General features: G+C 33.5%; 1 protein-coding gene across 7 annotated transcripts in view; it reads right to left on the bottom strand.

The window, feature by feature from the left end:
- Positions 1–20,742, bottom strand: part of LOC145294057 (regulator of G-protein signaling 7-like) — a 728,168-nt gene that overhangs the window by 342,191 nt on the left and 365,235 nt on the right. For all 7 annotated transcript variants that reach the window (XM_080141049.1, XM_080141054.1, XM_080141050.1 and 4 more), the window contains exons 7-8: positions 16,635–16,716; positions 4,110–4,184 (exon numbers count right to left, since the gene is read on the bottom strand). In XM_080141049.1, coding sequence (XP_079997175.1) covers positions 4,110–4,184; positions 16,635–16,716 — 157 coding nt within the window. The remainder of the gene's footprint in view (positions 1–4,109; positions 4,185–16,634; positions 16,717–20,742) is intronic.

The following is a 20,742-nucleotide window of genomic DNA, read 5'->3' as shown; positions in this document are numbered from 1 at the left end:
TATATATATATATATATGGTAAAACTGGTAATTAGTAAAAACCTGAAGAGCGTGCTCAATACTATTGCAGAGCAAATATGTGTTTCATTTTTTATTACCGTTTTATCTGTTTGGTTACATATGTTTCGGATGTTGGACCATGTTTACGATCCAACAGCCTCGTCAGACCTTACAGACATGGTTGTTAGTATTTGGAAGAAGTGTTTATAAAAAAGGAGGCGTAGGAGATAATAAAGGGGAGGGAGACGTGTATCGACAATATTTCAGTTTTGAAGGTTAAAATACATTAGATTGTATTGTGTGTGGGAGGTAGCAGATTCAGGTAGGCGTGGGTGGAGATATATGGATATAGGGAGGGAGAGGTGAAGAGAGGATGGTAAAGAAAAAAGAGAGGGGGTAAGGAGAGAAAGGGGGAGGAGTTTCAATTTTTAAGTTTCAAGTTTTGACTTGTTCAGCAAGGTATATTAAGTAGATGAGAGAGAGAGAGGAAGAGAGAGGGAGAGAGAGAGAGAGAGAGAGGGTTAGTGTAGGTGTCATGTGTTTGAGAAGTAAAGGGTTCCATTTAAAATTTTCGTAGTCGCTATAAGTCGACTTGTTCATTTCAGTTGACAATGAGTTGTTTTTAGGTAGTTAAGGATTAATACATACGCTAACGTACGCGCAAATACACATACATACATACATACATACATACATACACATACACATGTACATTTCTACACATCCATATACAGACGCATACGCACATACACATATACATAAACAATGTATATGCAGACATACTTGCATCTATATGCAGACATACACACACATACACACAACTCTTATACACATATGCATACTCACATATATACATATACACACACACGCATATATATATATATATATATATATATATATATATATATATACATACACACCTACCTATATACATATACGTGGAGATACAGATCTCCAGTAAGAAGTAGATGTACATATACATACATGCATACATATATACACACGCATGTACCCATATACACGTATATACAATTACATAAATATGCATATTTATAAAAATATAAATATACAGACATATATATATATATATATGTATATATATATATATATACACACAGACCTGTGTATATTTATACCAAGTAAATAAAGTAAAGTCAGGATAAATAAATAATAATAAATAAATAAATACCTGGGTGTAGTTAATAATGCGGGGTTAGGTAGATGCATCATTAAGTTCGTATATATATGGAGTGGGCTCCTAACATGGTGCTTTGGCAGTGGTTATGTTTAACTTGATTTTCAGTGTTAAATGTATTTTGGATACAGGCATATACATACATACAAACACATACATGCATATAAACCCAGATATAGATATACCTGTATACATACGTTTAGCCATGCATACCCATAGATGATGATTGCAACGTCTTGTCAGACGAATGCCACTCCCTCAGACATTTAAAATCCATGAACCCAAATTCCTGAGGGAGTATCTATACAAAGATGATGTTACAGAGTCTTAGCTTTGTACGACAGCTAAGTCTCTCAGTTCAAAATATTGAGATCCAGCAACAAACAAGAGCAAGATAGCCAGCAACAAATTAAATTGCAGACCAGCTTAATGCGGGTATTGGTCTCCCGCTTTATGGTTTTTAAATCAGAGATTTGCTTCTCCTAGAAAGGTTGCCTTCACCATGGCTTACGGGAGCCCTCTCCACCCCAACACACATATACACACATACACACAAATATACACGGTGCTAGTTGGCCGTTGATCCAGGAAAAGAGTTCAGTCGCCCTTTGGAAGGTCTTGTTTTTAATCTTTCAGGGAGACTAGCCACTCTCCTCACCAAACAAGTCTGGCGGGGAACCAGTTTAGTCGCCGGTGACTCGACCATGAGGCAGGTAGTACTGGGTTACATGGTACCAGTAGCATATGACATGACCCATAGATACACACATATATACGAACATTAACACCCAGATGTACGTAAACACATACATGTGCACATAGATATAGATATACCAATATACATTCATGTATATACACACGACCCATGAGCACATACCTTCATACACGCGCACATAGAAACATATGCATAGACACATAGTGTCACTAAATAATCTCAGACTATAATTTGGAATCACATCTGACTCTGATCAGTCGAAATATGCAGTTAATCTAGGAGTTGGCCTGGGTTCAGCTGTAAATTGGGGTACGAAATCGGGTCCTATTTCGTTTAATACCGTTAAAACTCAGCTTGTCTCTTTCAATTGTAGGCTCGTCCTTTTTCTTGACTCTTAAGAAGATCAAGGCTAGAGAATAGGTAGGAGGAAAACAGTCAACAGGAAGAGTGCCCTTTTGAATTGTAGCATAATGATGGGGGACTGTTGAGGTGTTATATAGCCAGGGCGATGTATAATCGACATATGGACTAAGTCATGTTGTATTGCCGGGAGAGGATGATATAAATGTGTAAACTGAGTCATGTTGTATAGTATAGCCATGGAGATATATTACAGTTCTTATTTACATACAGGTATCATATTTTATAAGAAGAAGAATATGTGATCCATACCTTTTCTTTATCCAGGAATTTTTCTGTCTTCACGGACATGCGACAACCAACACCATAAACGATTATGAATCGTTTATGAATTTTCTTCTTTTGTGAAACCACAGAACATATTTTTAAAATATAAATTTATTTCAGCTGTCTTAATGGTATTCACAAGAGTCTGATTACGTGTCTACATTGCTTATTTCTTCTAGCCCCACTCCCGGACTTGAATACGTCTGTTCATTTTGGTGACCAAACTCGAACTCTTCAATCTAATTTTCTTGACCTCTTGATCTGTCAGTTCCGTTACGCCATCATCACAAGCACATGTCTCATAACGTACGCAACTGCTTAAGACTATTTTGTTTATTTTTAACTTAGCTCATTTCTGCAAACATTTTTAAATATTTTATTTTGTTTTCACACAGGAATCACTACTTATCAAGGCCCGGAGGCCACTCGAGGATAAGCGTTAATGGGTATGCATTAGTCAATGGGATTATAGCATAGTAAACATAATGGTGGAAATTTTATAAATCGGATTACTTAAGGGGACTGTTCATCAAGAACTTGTTTACATTGGACTTGAAGACATCAGATTGTAGTCAGCTGGAAAGCAGGCAATCGGAAGAGAGTTCCACAGGCATGCAGTTCTAAGAAAGAAGCTTTCTCCATGGAATCTACATTTAGGTTTAGGCACAGATAAAGAGTGTGGGAAATTATTGATAGTGGTTTTGGCTAGACGAGTGTTTTTCATGAAAGTTTGGCGATGGAGGACCATAGATTGAAACTCAGACGAGCACTTGCCATGAAAATAATGATAAAGCAGAGACAGGTTTGCAATGTCTCTTCTGTGGGAAAGAGATTGCAAGGAAGAGAAAAGGGCATCTGTCAAGGCAGGATAAGCTGCTTCTAGCAGCTCCTGCCCAGATGTGGCAACAGTACTCCATCATTGGCCATACCTGGCTTTTATATAGGTAGAGAATTGCATCAGGGGTGAGGTATCTACTGGAGCGGTAGAGAGATCCCACCATTTTTCCAGTGACCTTGGCAATGGATTTGATAAATGTGTTTCATTTTAGGTCGGAAGTAAAGGTCAAGCCCAGAAGCTTGTCAAAACATGAAGCCTCCCCAAGAGCCATTCATTTCATTCCAGACCAATTCTATTCTCCAAACAATAAATAACTTCCAATATAAACTATTTTAACAATATCACTGAATAGATAGATAAATAGATAGACAGATACATTGATAATAACAAATTTAACTTTTAACCATGTAATTATCTAACAGTGGTCCTACATAGAAAATAAAGAACGTGAAAAAATATATTGGAAACCAGAAACTTTATTTACATTGTCGAGTTCTTTTTCTGAGTTCTAATTGGCTACTAGCCCATAAGTTGATACTCTGTTATGTAAATATTGCTCTATTCATGTGAGAGTTTTCTTGTCAACCAGACAACAGTTGGAATCCTTATGCTGGCAAGTTGTCAACTTGATTATATACATAAAACAAAGAATGTAAAAAAAAAAATACACTTACTCTAGTCATTTTTGAGTGTCTGTTCATACGACAAGCCTTTTTGATGTCTACCTCTGTGGTATTTACACAACCAGGCTGAAAAATAAAAACACAAAAATTCATCATTTATTATGAATTTGAAAGGAAAGAGAAAAAATATATAAAAGCTTGATTTTTATAGATAACTTCTTGTCAGGATTTTTTATTAGATTGGGTTAAATTTTAGGAGAGGTAGAGTAAAATTATAGGTTAGTTGACCCATTGGTAAATATAAGAAGTTGATGTTCAAAAGTTGTGGAGAAAAAAAATGTAGGATATTTTATAGTGATAGGACGATTCCAATATTTTCCAGATTCCGATAGAATTACCGATTCTTTTCTAAATTTTTTATTTGAATACAATTACGGATGCTGATTCCTTCTAAATCTCTAAATATATATTGCTGCTATTTTCTTTTAATAACTTTTAAAACATACATATATTTTCGCAAATACAAAAATAAACTTGTGGGTGATGAAGGGGAGATATTGATTTTAATTTTACTTGTAGTTTCACCATCACCACCATAACATTGAGCTCCTGGGGAAGCATAGGCCATCCAAAACTTTGTAGATGCTTTTGTAGTGATGAGTTGATTTTTTTTCGGGATGAGGGTGCTGGCCTCACGCCCACGCTTCCCAGAACGTACATACAGTACCTAGCCTTCCCAAATGGTCACCCATCTGGTACTGGACAGGCTCAACGTTGCTTAACTTCGGTGATCTGGCGAGAACCGGTGTGTCACTGTGATTGTGCCGTACCTTGTAATTTCAAAGCCATAAATATTTATCATTAGCAAGGCCACCCGGCGTTGCTCGGGACTGTATAAGAGAATGAGAAAAACTTTGAACATGCTTGTTATTCTTAGGATAGAAGATTTTTTTATGTCTATGTATCATTTGCCATATTGAGCAAGAAAATATTTTACCTACCCTAGCACAGGTATTACACAACCCTAACCCTAACCCTAACCCTACCCTAGCACAGGTATTACACAACATATGTATGAAATAATTGTACCTTTCCTAGGACAGGAAATTTACAGCACGTACGTGGAAAAAAATTTCCTTACCTAGGACGAGTAATGTGCAACACATTTAAAATGTGCTAAATTTTCTGTATGTCACAGGTAAGAGTTTGTTTGTTTTTACATCAGAGTGCTATAGTGAAGAAGCACCTTATTTCTTATATATAAATGTCATATTACTCAAATATATTACATGATTTTCGATTTTATCATTAGTACCAGTAACAGAAAATTACGTTTTGAACAAAATCAACCAAAAAAAAAAAAGACAATTAAGAAAATGGTTTTTGGCATCAGAAAATAGGCACACATTTTCCAAAGAGCCGAATTTTCTGATTCCTGATTCCGATTATCTTAATATTATTATGGTCAAAAGTAAATTATTCTTTTGCAAAGTTTAAAGAAGAAAAGTTTAAGAAAGAAGATATTAAATATCTTTGACAAAAAAGTGCTTGCGTTATTTGGATTATTTAGAATACTATTCTCACGACATTTCGGCCGATACAACCTCCGATCTCCTTCAGCTGTATCTTGTCAAACTCGGGAATCTTCCAGTCTAACCTAAGAATCTGTGTGGGATTTCGAATTGAACCTTTCATTGAATCAATGGGAATAGTATGTTCTCATTCCGTCAGACATGAACAGGTAACAGTCTTAAGTAGTTGGAAATTAGATTCTTAGTAACACCTGCACTGAGGATTGAACCATCAACTTTCAGAAGAGTGTCCACAAGAATCTGTGGTTTAATTGTTATGGAGAAGGTCCGGGCAAGCAAAAGAATACAATGAGACAATCCCGGGAGAAAGTGGCATGTATTCATGATCCCTGGGATGCATCAATATTACATCAATCGGCCAGGAAAGCTAGCCGATATTGAAATGGGTTCGACCAAAACCATAAAAAACACAATAAACAGAGCTGGCGAAAATAAGGTAATCAGGTCAATCGACACGGGAACTCTGACCCGGAGAGTTTGCGAAATAATAAACAAAGCTGGCGAGAGAAAGGTCATGAGGTCAATCGACATAAATAAAACAGAAGAGAGAAAAGACAGGGGAAGACACAAAGCGAAATACAAGTCGAGGCAGAGTTCTGCAACTCCACCTCTCCACTAACTACCACCCCGCTCCGATGTTTGTTGTCACTTGTATTTTGCTGTGTAAATAAACAAACCTATATTGAAATCATAATAACAAACCTATATTGAAAGCATAATAACAAACCTATATTGAAATCATAATGACAAGTGTCTCGTGTTCATTTTAACATGAAATTCACTTTTAGTTTATAGAACTTGACGGTCACAGCCCATTCATATATGTAACATGATGATTAAAGTACTAAGTAAAATCCAATTCTAATTGACACTCTTCTAGAGATTGAAGGTTCACACACTAGACTACAATTATAAATCTCATTTCTGAGTTTTTTAGATAGAGATTGGTTATTCATATTATTTGGATCTATTGGACTACTGTTCTTATCTTGTGTGTCATTTTCACAATGTTTCGGTTGATGTAACCTCTGACCTTCGTCAATCCGCAAATATCTGTGGTGCAGTGGTTACAGTACTTGGAAAAAATTAATTGTAAAAATGATATTCTCCTTAAGATTGAAGGTTCAATTCTCAGTGTCGGTGACCGAAAAATACAATTGGAAATTACTTAAGACCTCTATGATGGAATGGAAGCATGTTACCTCCGTGAACTAAATAAAGTATTCCGTTGGAAATTCCGTCTAAATTTCTGAGTTCAACAGGAACATTCTTGAGTTCGACAAGATACACCTGAAGAAGGTCGGAGGTTACATCAATCGAAATGTTGTGAAAAATGGCACTCAATATGAGAACAGTAGTCCGATAAATCCAAATAATACGAATTACAAATTCTATTAAGTAGTGGCTGACGGAACATGCTACCTTAGTGCAATAAATAAAGTATTTTATTCAAGTTTCCCGAGTTCAATAAAATACACCCGAAGAAGAGCAGAGTTTACATCAGCTGAAACGTTGTATGAATAACACCGAAGATGGGAACAGAAACCCGAATAATCCAAATAAGATAAGGTGAACTAACTTTCCTCAGAGGAGGAAATTTCATGGGAATATTAAATTCATAAGCGGTTCTCAGTTGCCTGTATATTCTGATTAAAGGAGATGACAACGTTAGGTATTTGCTGTTTTTGCAAGGAGGTGTTGACGTCTTCATACACATTCCGGTATTCCCAAATTTTTACCCAGCTGGTATTGACCAGGCTCAATGTTGCTTAACTTTGGTGATCTAACGAAAATCGGTGTCGATGTGATTATTCTGTATATAATCTAAATAATGCAAATTATCAATCCTCATCTAAAAAAAAAACATAATTAAGAATGTGTTAGATTAAAAGACGAAGGTAAATGTTATTATGATTGTACATGCGCAGATTGGAGTGCGTTATCATCTTTTAGAAGTTAAGTCCCCTGGGCCTATGCCACAATTATCCAGAGGCTACGGCAGGTTTCATTTGTGCAGCAAGGAAAAAAATCTGTGTTCAGAGGGACAAAGATGCATTAGACAACTTGTCCTTTTCGATGACTCTTTTTGTATTGCAAAATGTAGAGTTGGCGATGAGTATGCAGCAGCAGTAGCATCAGCAGCATCAGCAGCAGCATCACATGTATGTTAATGATCAAGATGGTGTGCAAGGTGATATCACAGCGAAAGAAGAGAAGGGAAAGAAAAGCAGAGAGAAAAACAAAAGAACCATGTGGGCGGCGAAAGCAACTTGGAAGCACGTGGGAGTATGAGAGGAACTTTTACAAGATGCAATTCCAACTTTGAAAGAAAAATGATCAGACGACCGCGTGGCATTGGGCAAGCTGCAGATGTAGCAGCGGAAAGAAAAGCAAAGATTAAAAAAAAAAAAAAAACTTATGTGGACGTGAGCATATTTTCGTATTTTTTTTTTGTTTTTTCTTTTGCAAATATAATTATGTTTTTTAATATACTTCATTCAAATGCACCTTATTTAAATATACGTTATTTATAGCTGCACAATCTATGACGATCATCACCGATGTAAAAATAGATGCTTCGACAATATCATATACTTAATATGCTGTTTGAATGTAATGTTTTTTAACGTGTGTGATAGTCACATTTTAAAACTGTTAAACTATTTTCTGTTGATTCACATTTCTGCAACCGTTATACTGTAAAAAAATGTGACACATTCATTGTTTTCTTTTCATATTTCTATAAGTAACCATATGTTTAAACTATCTAAACACTTCGACAAAATATATAATAACTTAGTTATTCAAAACGATATGCGATAAAAACGATAAAAAATAAATTAATGAAAAAGTATACATACTTGTATATATTTTTAATGTAAGAGTTGTGTACAAATAAAGTACATTTATAAAAACGTAACTATATTTCAGAGAGAGAGAGAGAGAGGAAATAAATGTTTATTGTTTTTAAAAAGAAAAGTAAAAAGCGAGCGAGTGAGAGCAAGAACGAGAGAGAGAGATAGAGATGCGGATCGAGCGAGTTAGAGAGATAGGGAGGGAGGGAGGGAGAGAGAGAAAGTTTGAAAGAATATATACAGAAAGAGAGATAGAGAGGAAACAGAAAATTATGTCCTATAATTTAAGAAAGAAAATGCAGCAATTTACTAAAAAGGCAAAAGTAGGTATCATTGCGACACCATGTTAGAATGGCACATTAGCATTCTTTTAGCATGTGGATACCGTTAATCTGGAATATAGGAATGGTTAGAGCTCAGCCAATCAAAAGGAGCAGAATTAGTCTGGATACATCTTATTATTTTTGAATCGGAAAAGGAAAAGATTATGTTATGTGTATGAGTTTATGATCCAGTTACAAAGGGTAATACTCCATATATATTGAAAGTGCAGAATTCATCCCAGTGATGACTGGGGGCAGGAGTAGTATGTTTTATTTAGAGGGAAAAATAGGAACTATTTCCTCTAAAGATGGTAGCGATTGTGATGATGTTGCTCCTAGGATGTAATGTAGGATTTTATTGTGAGGACTAAATGTGTCTAAAATGGCGTTATAAAGTTACATAAGATAGTGACTAATAGCGTAGACATAATAAATATATGTGACATTTGTTGTTGCAAACCTAAGGTACTTTAGTCTAAAGGGGAATTTCCGCAATCAAAATATTAGATATGGAAGATATGGAGATAGGAACAGGTGCACGGCTCTTAGAGAGATTGTTCTGATTTGCTAAAGTCTGATACAATCAACCAAACGAAATTGTGTATATTGATTCAATTAGTACCAAGCATTTGAGTCAACAAAAGATCGAATTATTTAAACATAGTTTTTCTCTGGGTGTTGCTGTTATTGATAGGGCAGAGATACTACAAACTATAAAGTGTGATATTCATAAATAAGTCTCTGTAGGCAAGGCCATATTCAGGAAAAGACTGTCTGTGCTAATATTACACCTCCTTCCATTATTTCTAAAAATATATTGTAGGGAACAGAGTTATCTCCTTTTGAAGAGAAATTATTTTATAGGCTAGTGTCATTTCCCTTGTACCTAGAACCCCTGGTACCAAAAGGTAAATCCACAATTCTCGTCGCAAATGAGATCTTGCAGTGACTCTCATGAAAACACATATTCACAAACAAATATGTGTTCACGATGACGAGATAGCATCATCAGCTGTACAGTTCTGAAATTTTGAGATGAGGATTGATTGTTCGTATTCTTTGGATTTCTGACCACTGTTATCGCAGGAGCTGGTAGAATGAAGTTTCAAGTAACGCCGAACTGAATTCACTCTAGAGTTTTCCTCAATCGTTTACTCCTGAAAACTTTCTTGTAAGTGAGTATTTAGGGACGCCATTCCGGATTTTTCTTTGAGGTTCCTGAAAACTTTCCTATAGATATTCAACAAGACGTGGGTTGGGGGAGTTGAAGTTAGGGTTTTCCTTCCTCAAAACAAACTACTTTCCAGGGCTGACGAACACGTCCCCCACTCCCAAAGGAACAGCAAGACTAATACATGTTGGCACCAACACAGTCACAAGAGCTGGTGGAATGAAGTTGTAGGTAATGCCGTACGGTTTAAGCGAACATGTTTGAAAATCAAATAATCAAACATGGCGATTTAAGATGGCTTTCCGACGTATACTTTGAATTTAATTTTTTTTCTCGAGATTGGGTGTATATTAGTGATGGGACGATTCTAATATTTTCCCGATTCCGATACAATTACCGATTCCACATGAAATTTCCAATTCCAATACAATTACTGATTCCGATTCTGATTATTATAAATCTCTAAATATTTAACTTTAAAGTTGTTATTTCTCCCGATTACCTTAAAAAAAAAAAAAAACACTTGTTAAACGTGCTGATATTTTCTCAAACATAAAAACACACTTGTGTGGGGGTGATTTATCGATTTTAGTTTTACTCGTAGTTTAAAATCAACAAATCTTTATTATTTTATCGTTACTACCAGCAGTGAAAGGTTTTACTTTTAACAAAATCAAATAAAAAAAGATAATTAAAAGAATCGTTTTTGGCATCGGAAAATATGCATAAATTTTTCCGATTCCAATACCGATACCCCCCAAAATTCCGATTTTTCTGATTCCCGATTCCAATTTCAATTAATCGTCCCAATACTAGTGTTTATAAACACAGCAATAATTCAGTGTCTTTTTTCACCAAATCCTTTTTTATCCCAACAATGTACTAATAAATACTGATATTTACATCCAGAAATAAAAATCGGATTAACGTTCTTAAAATCCGTACCAGTGATTTCTACACGGTTATGGCTAATAGAATGAGAGCATGCTGCCCCGTGGATTGAATGTAGGACTCAAAATTCTGTGTAGACTCTTGATGTAACGTTACACATACGTTTGCACTCGTAGATCCAACACGTTGTAGTAGAGTACGCCACAGGGAACATAGGACAAGTAATAACTTGACTCATTTGTTTTGTGTAATATTTTTCCTCATTCTCCTGTCAAGTGTGACTTCTCGTTATGGCAGTGACGCCAACCAATGTCTCTAATGTGATCCTATCGCTTTTTTATAGTCTTTTTCTTTTTTCTTACTGTGACGTCATAACTGTAACAGCGCTCGATATTTGTATACTCGTGTCCGCATTCTGTTAAATTGAGTTTGGCAGAAAGATTCTTGAGTTGAACAAGATACACCTGAAGAATCTCAGAAGAAACGTTGTGCTAATAAAACTCAAGATGAGAACAGTAGTTCAAGGAATCCAAATAATACAAGCATCAGAGTTTATGTAACAAATAAATAAACAGATGTAATGCTTTTAAAAATCATGCCAAAATGAAAAAAAAAAAAATTCTGTCTTTTCTTTTTTACTGAATAGTGGCAGTGTGAGGAGGGCTATGACATACGGCAGTAAATGCTAAGTCATCACCCAACTCTCTCTTGCCTGACTGCAGTGGAAAATCACATCAGTCATTAGATTGATTTGCAATGTGTAATTTGACCAAAACCCAACGCATCAGGTCAGAGGACTAGCTGAAAGCACTCCATTTGTCCAGCATAAAGGTTATACTAAGGTCGGATCGGTTGTGCTGGTACGGTCATATGGAGTGATTATCCTCCTGGATAAACGTTTGCAGAAGCACAAATGTCCTTAATTGCAGAAAGGTTGTCCAATCAAAGAAAACTTGGAAGTAAGTGATCAGAGAAAACTGTACTGAATGAAATTTGGAAACAGTTGACCTCGTTGAACTGTAAAATATCAGAAAACTTTAATTGTTGATGTAACACAATTGTCGGAAAGTAAGAGTTGAAGAGCCACATTTTCCTTTAGTACTCTAGCCTGCAAAAAAATGTCTGAGCAGACCCATTCCCGGATAGAGGTGCCTCAACAGGAAAAGGCAAGTCCGGGACAGTGGACATCCTAGAACTGCAACATACCTCAGTAAATAGGGAACAGTTCATTTCAGTATTGGCTTATATTCTGTTGACTTTAGTGTCGAGGGTAAAGCAAGGATATCTCATTTTATTTTTGAGTGGCTTTTGGCCTTAATAGGTCATCACTAGGGCTATGACAAGAGAATATTCTTATCATTGTTTTGGCTTTTGAGTATATATCCAACAGAGTAAGACACTGTTAATCAATCGAGAACCACATCACTCTATCTAAAAACACGTAAGATATTAACTGAGATATACTCAAAAGTCAAAATAATGAAAAGAATATTCTCTTGTCTTAGCCTTAGTCATGACCCAAGAGTTAAAAAAAAACAAAAAACAAATAACAAAAAAAAACAATAAACAATAACGTTTCTAAATTTTTGAGATAAGGATTGATTATTTGGATTATTCAGACTACTGTTAGCATTTTGAGTAACATTTCCACAACGTTTCAGTCGATGTAAACGACCTTCTTCAGGCATATATTATTGAACTCAGGAATGTTTCTGTCAGCCTCACGAATCTGGATAGAATTTTAAATAGAACCCTTTATTTACTTCATGGGGGTAGCATGCTCTCGTTCTATCAGCCATGGCTGGATAGAGGTCCTAAGTAATTCGAAATTGTATTTTTTCAGTCGCTCACATTGAGATTGAAGCATCAGCCTTCAGGAGAATATTACTTTTCCAATTAATTTTTCCAAGTACTCTAACCAATACGCCATGGGTCCTTGCAAACAATTCTAGTACAAATTTGTGGAGAGTAAACACATTTTATTTCTAATTTACTAATTATGATTACTAGATATGACTAAAATATATGTACATACTAGCAGTTCAGCTTGACTTTGTCCGGGCCCTATGTACTTTAAAACTTTATGTGCAGATGTATATATATATATATATATATATATATATATATATATATATATATATATTAACAAGTTTGACTCATACCCAGGTAACCTACATCTAAAGTTTCAAGTGTTTAGACCAAAAAATTGGCAGAGGAGTTTGATAGAGTCTGCAAAGGTCAAATATGTCATTTTTTACCTCTTGGCAGCCAAATTTTCGCCCAAAAACCGATTAAAAAAGCTTGCTGCATGTCTGAATACCCTTTATGCAAAATTTCAAATGTTTAGACCCAAAATTTGCTGAATAGTTTGTTAGAGACCGCAAAGATAAAATCTTTTCAACTTTGACCCCTTGGAAGCTAAATTTTCAGCAAAGAAAGAAAAAAAAATGATTAAAAAGCTTGCTCTCCGTCTGAATGCACTTTATGTAAAATTTCAAATGTTTAGACTAAAAATTGGCTGAGTAATTTGGTAGAGACCGCAGAAGTTAATTTTTTTAAAACTTTGACCCCAATTATGACCCCTTAACATTTATTGTTTTAGGCTCAAATCGAATTAAGAAGTTTGATCCATGCCCAAGGAACCTATATCTAAAATTTAAAGTGTCTGGACCAAAAATTGGCAGAGGAGTTTTGTAGAGTTTTCAAAGGTCGAATCGTTGAACTTTAACCCCTTAAAACAGCCAAATTTGTGGCTAAAACCGATTAAAAAGATTTTCCCAAATCTCAATACTATTTATGTAAAATCTCAAGTCTGTAGACTGAAAATTGACAGAGCTATTGCACAGGGAAATGTACGCACACAGACAGACAAACACACACACAGACATTTTCACTTTTTTAGCTATATAGATAGATATTGATATAAATTTTAAGTTTAAATTTTATATAAAAAAATTAGGTTCATAAATTAAATTGGTTTCAATTAAAATCGTTTTATATATAAAAAAATTTTATAGAAAAAAATTTCAATCGAAATTAGATTTTAAAATTAAAATAATTCAAAATTTAATGCTAATGAAATCATCATCATCATCATCATCCGATAAATACACGGAGGAGGGGGGTAGGAAAACGAGGGTTAAACGTGAACTCGTGAGGTATATATATTTTCCACTTCTGGTTATAAAATAGATAAGTATTGGCTGAAGAGAGCTTAATATGGATATCTTAAACGGTCCTAATCATCGGGCTTCAATCGACGGTACCAATGACTTGTCTCATCTAACAACTTTCTGTACCCAAAATACAAAATATACATACGCTCTTATATTTCGGATTTTCCTTTTAATTGAGCACTCTGCTGGATTTCTTTTTCCCAAAAAACTAATCCAAGATAGATATATATTTATATTATTGTTGTTGCTTACTTTTTACTGTATATATTATCTATTTTTTATAGTTTACGGTCCTCATATCATATTAAATATATATAATCGGCCTATTTAGTGACTATGCTCCACTTCTTTCAAAAAATACAATTGAAAATTATTTAAGACCTCCATCTCGTCAGGGCTAATGGAACGTGAAGTAGATAAAAGGCTCCATTTGAAATTCCATCTAGATTCTCGAGTTCAACAGAATCATTCCTGAGTTCAATAAGATACACCTGAAGAAGGTCGGAGGTTATATCAACCAAAATGTTCTGAAAATTACACTGAAGAACTAAACAATACGAATTATAAATTACTTAAGACTTAATACAGGGGGGAAAGATAAAAATTGGGACCATAGAAAAGACGACATGATTCCATTTCTGTTTGATAAATACTAGCTGACCAGTTATGTACAAATCCCAAGAGCGATAGGAGCCTTCTTTCATGCCTTAAAGTAACACAATATTCAACGAGCAAGATCGGAAATGCTGTACAACTCATGTTCTCTACCGATCCAAGTTATCACCACAGGACCATTGCCAGCACTCTTAAAATGCATCGCTGGATTGTTATGAATAATAGGGATGTGTTCAAGGTCATGTAAACAAAGTTTATGGCCACAGTTACGATCTTAGGTGTTGTTTCAAGGAAGGGCTACATCATGCCACCTCACATCTTCAAAGTCAACTTGAAAGTCAACACCAAAATGTACTTGGATTTGCTAAAGAGTATGGTGATCCCTTGGTGCAATTAGGTGGCCGCTGGCAGACCCTGGATGTGACAGCAGGACTCGGCGCCAGCCAATAAGTCCAAAGAAACCCAGGCTTGGCTTCAGAAGGAGCGCTACCGCTTTGTACCCTTCTCTCACTTCTCTCACACCTCCCCAGACCTGAACCTGCACTACTTTGTTTGGTTATATGTCAAGAACATCACCAAAGCCTAACCCTGATCGCTACCATTCGCTAAATATTTGCCAAACTCCCACCAGCACTTGTGGAAAAAGCATGGTCCTAGTTCCAAACGCATATAAAGGCAGTGCTTGAGGCTCAAGGCGGCTACATTGAATAGATGTCAGCTCTACTACCTAATCAAGTTACTTGAATTGATTTTTTCAAGAAAAATTTAAAAATAAAGCTGCAGTGTTTTCTTTAGGGTGACAATTTTATCATTTCGCCCTGTACTGAAGACAAGAACAGAAATCTGAAAAATTAAATAAACAACATTGCAAAACTATAGTTTGCATTTTCTCTTCTTTCACATGAAAAAATTCATACAACCCACTGAACCATTCAGCAATCCAGCCAACCAATCAAAAGAAGGCTTACAGACGAATAAACCACCTGGAACATATGTCTGATATGAAGATACCAAAAGTCTTGGGTGGACTTCCTAGAACTGCACAGGACCAGAGAAATACCTCAATCAACAAAGAGAAAGCCATCTGAACATTTATCTTGTAAAAAAGCTGCTTTGTTCGTGTCAAATAAAAGCAATATATTTTTGTAGATCAGCTGTGTTGTGATTGTTACTCTTGTTACTGTTCTTTCTTTTGTCATTTCCTCTGCATCCGACCACCAGGTTTTGTCTTATTTACTCTATCTCCCATCATAATATAGTCACTGTACAAACAAGCAAGCAGGATTATCAGTGTTTTAGTGTTATTGTTTGATATTGGCAGGCAATCTCAAGAAGAAAAAACATTCGATGACTTGCACACACGACAATGGATTCAATGCCAACAATTCAGGACTTTCAGCCATTGTCTAACGGAATGCATAATTTGACCCAGAAATATGTGAGCAGCCACTCGGTCAGAGAGAGCAAGGCTGCGTCACCATTTCTTCACTCCTGACATCCGACAACCACGCCCCCTTCCCCGCATATTTCAGAAATGTCCAAACACAGAATAATAACTTATCGCCGAAAGCTGATTTCTGGGTGTGAAATAAAAGCAATATATTTTTGTAGATCAACTGTGTTGTGATTTTTACTTTGCTGTCAGTGTGTGCATATATTTTGTGCCAGCGACAAAAGGTGATATTAACATTATATAGATTGAACAAATGCATTTTGAACAACTACCAACAGTGAATACATAATATTATAAAGATTTTATTTCTCTCGAATATGTGAAATAATAAATCTTTCTACCAACATATAAATATTACAATTGCATGTATGACGACCAATGACGAAGAGATGTCCCTTTTCACTGATAAAGAAAAGGTCTAGTAGCATTTTCATCAACGGGTCTCAGTCCTACATGTAGAGTGTTGCGATAAAAAACAAGCAAAATGTTGTAATACTTACCACTGGTCTATGAACATCCCAAAAAGCTCTTTCTTGACTATCCAAAACTTTTCTTTCTAATTTGTCTCGTTTTTTATCTACTCTGAAATATACAAATAAAGAAAAAAAACTTGTTCACAAATGAAGCACTCATTTTGAACATAGAACATCTGCAATTATTATTAGTTAAAATGCTGGCATTAGCATATATATATATATATATATATATATATATATACACACACACACACACACATATATATATATATATATATATATATATATATATATATATATATATATATATATATATATATATATATATATATCGCTAGTTATCATTTCAAAACCAGAAGATACATTTATTTAACAATCGTAGTTTTATTCATATGTAAATGTAGTAGTCTTACATGTGTTCCGTTGAATAGCAGAAATTCATCAAACAATTTATTAAAGACAAATATATCTTCCCCAGAAAAACTATTGGAGGTTATATATATATATATATATATATATATATATATATATATATATATATATATATATATATATATATATAGAGAGAGAGAGAGAGAGAGAGAGAGAGAGAGATAGATAGATAGATAGATGTTTTTATTTGTTTTTGTTAGCGATACTTTTTTTTTTGGAATGAATTCAATTATTCATACGAAATTGCATTTTTACCTAAATGCGAGTTGGGAATAATTTTCCCTTTGACCAATTAAGTACCCCCTTAAATGAGAAGCGGCATATATATCATTTTTAAAATATAATTATCCACTGACATGTGTTTCGCAGTCTACGACTCACCAGAGTCGGTAGATTCAGCCACGCTAATGAGTCGTAGATGACGAAACATGTGTCAGTGGATAATTATATTTTAAAAATAATATATATATATATATGTATGTATATATATATATATATATATATATATATATATATATATATATATATATATATATATATATATATATATATATATAGCGAATAAAAAACTATATTCCAAAATTCATGATTGTTTCCATCTTATAAATTATTCACTTAATTCAGTTGACATTTATAATTTTCAACAGTATCCGTTTCGTAGTGCAAAAATCAATCACTTAATTATTATATCAGTCAGTGAACTTATTATGCCCTTAACTCATCAGAAGAAATAGCAACAATCAATCCTGCAAAAGAAAATAAAGTATGATTTGAAATGATTAAAATCTGAAAATTGGAAGAGAAGCTGCGAATACTTTTAGTATGGTTCCATTACGCCATTTTGCAATTTTAATAATAAAGTCACTAAACCCAACTATTCGTACTAACATTCTCTATTAATTTATGAATATTCTACCAAAATGTTCTATTTAATAATTAGTAAATTTATTAATTCTAATCTGTGTATACATGCTTATGAAAACAACATCAATAATAATAAACTAATATACATGTTTGCAAATACGAAACTAAACTAAATTTAAAAAAAAAAATGATTGACCTTTAGTTATATTAAATAATTTATTGATTTGAATTGAAACCATACATAATTCAGTTCACTTGACTGTTATAATCGAGTTTATTATTATTTCAATTATAATTCTTAGTATCAGTTATTTCTAAACCTATAATTTCGTTTGGTTGAGATTAAAAATTTGCTGAATACTCAATTGTTCACCTTAAGCGTAAAAAGTTAAAATTAATTTAAAGTATGATAGAGTTACCTCCCTTGCACGAAAACTATCGATATATTAACTTTTCTTATTTTTAGGTTTTAATTTTTAACATTCATGCTTTTAACATACATAAGCCATTGCCATCCATATCTCACTAATAAGTAATATTTATACGGTTCTAACGTCTTTCACTTAATATTATTCAATGATTAATTCAATGTATATTATAAATTAATTAATGTCGGAATTAGCATACCGACGAGTAGGGGGGGGCAGAAGGGAAGAAAATACGGTTTAAGTCTTGCAACGAAATGTCGATGTTGCTTATAAGCAGTCTTTCCTTGTAAAAGTAACAAATGGGTAACGATGGTCGAAGTGTACTTTGTCTAAAAGACAGCAACAACTACTGCAACAGTAGAGCGGCCACCCTTTTTTATCTACTCCAACTCTTAGTCAACGAGATTCACGCGTGACTGGAGTGTCTATTTAACTTGTAAGGAATAGGCACTCAGGTTCTTTGATTAACGGACCACCGGCCGTGTTGGTCACAGCTACCAGCACTCCTTTCTTCCCCACCGACCTACCATCAGCAAGTCAACCAATTCAAAATTCTCACATTAACTAATACGTCCAATATAAAATGTTAGTATTAAAACTATTTCAATCGATAGTCATAAGTCATTAAGTTATACTACATTTCTGCTTCATGTCAAATTATAAATTAATTGGTTCTTACATTAACCTTAATTTTTAAAAATTTATTTATTTATTTTATTTTTTATCAATATTATTATTATTATTATTATTATTATTATTTATTTATTTATTTATTTATTTGGAAAGTAATATTTTTAAATTTCACATTTCACATACTTTTACCAATTCAACATTCGACAATGTAGTGTAGTATTATATATATATATATATATATATATATATATATATATATATATATATGTATATATATATATATACACGTTTTATTTTTTATTACCGTATCTTTCTGTTAAGTTACATTATTGTTTGAACTACTCGGCCGTTTTTTTGGCCGTCTGTAGCTTCCTCAGACTTTTACAGAAATGTTCGTTATAATGTAAAAGTCGGAGGAAGCTACAGACGGCCCAAAAAACGGCCGGGTAGCTGAAACAATAATGTAACTTAACAGAAAGTAATAAAAAATAAAACGCATATTTGCTCTACAACAGTATTGAGTACTTTCTTCAGTTTTTATTAATTACCATTTCTACTATATATATATATATATATATATATATATATATATATATTTATCTAATCCATTTGCTCATTGAATATATCCTTTACCCCATTATGCAGCCCTGTCTGTTTCTGTTTTTTCTCCATTATTACCATCCTCCCCATGCTAGATTATGCCCATATTTCTCATATACCCTATTCTTTTTAAATTCAGATTTCTCTCAAGTCCTCATCTAGTTTAAATGAACCATCATTTTTTTTTTTTTTTTGCAGAATACTTATGGTTCGACAAATTGTGAGCACTTAATAAATAACCGTGTCTGTGCCTTAAATTCAATGTCGACTTGTTCTCCATTTTGAGCAGGTCATGCTTTCCCTTTCACTTGAAAATTTTAGAAACTATTTATATTAAGTCCTTGAGATCTTCTCTTTGCAAACAAAGAAACGTTTTTCAGGACTTAATGTAGTTTCTATTTGATTCTTTCCTTATTTTTCCTCACTTGTCCCCCACCATATTTCCATCTAATTTTTACCTCCATTTTTAGCTCTGCTGAGCGAGGTTCGAAACTGGTTAGCTAGCTTTTCACTTTTTATTTTTTTAATTCATCATGATTAATAACTTTGTTATTGTTAACTTGATTTATTTGTTAATTTGATTAATTTTGAGTTGTACTCACTAATTGAGCAATTTTAAAACAATATTGTCTTTTCAGTCTAGGATAACAATATACTTGAATTAATTAATCAATATATATATATATATATATATATATATATATATATATATATAGATATATATATATATATATATATATATAGATATATATGTATATATATATAGATATATATATAGATATATATGTATATATATATATAAACTTAAATAATATAAACAAAATATGAAAAATAAATTAAATTATATATATATATATATATATATATATATATATATATTTAACTTATATATAATTTAGATATACAATTTAGATATATGCATATATCTAATTTATAAGTAGAAAAAGTCAAGATATTGTATAAGTAAATTTACAATATTTTCCTCAAAACAAGGAATACGAAATAAAGGTAAAAGGTTCCTTATTCCATGGAATTTCAAAGAAAGGCTCTTCTCCTCAGAGGAAAAAGTTAGCAAAAGGTTAGTATAGATAAGTATCTATTTGTGCTGGTTAGTTCAATTTTTGAAAACATTTGAAAAGGAAAATTGAAAGAAACGTATAAGTTTATAGATATAG

Source organism: Euprymna scolopes, chromosome 15 (assembly GCF_053919585.1).
Source record: "Euprymna scolopes isolate OS-2025 chromosome 15, ASM5391958v1, whole genome shotgun sequence".
Taxonomy (NCBI): domain Eukaryota; kingdom Metazoa; phylum Mollusca; class Cephalopoda; order Sepiida; family Sepiolidae; genus Euprymna; species Euprymna scolopes.
The sequence above is the reverse complement of the archived record's forward strand: the minus strand, read 5'-3'. Positions and strand labels throughout refer to the sequence as shown.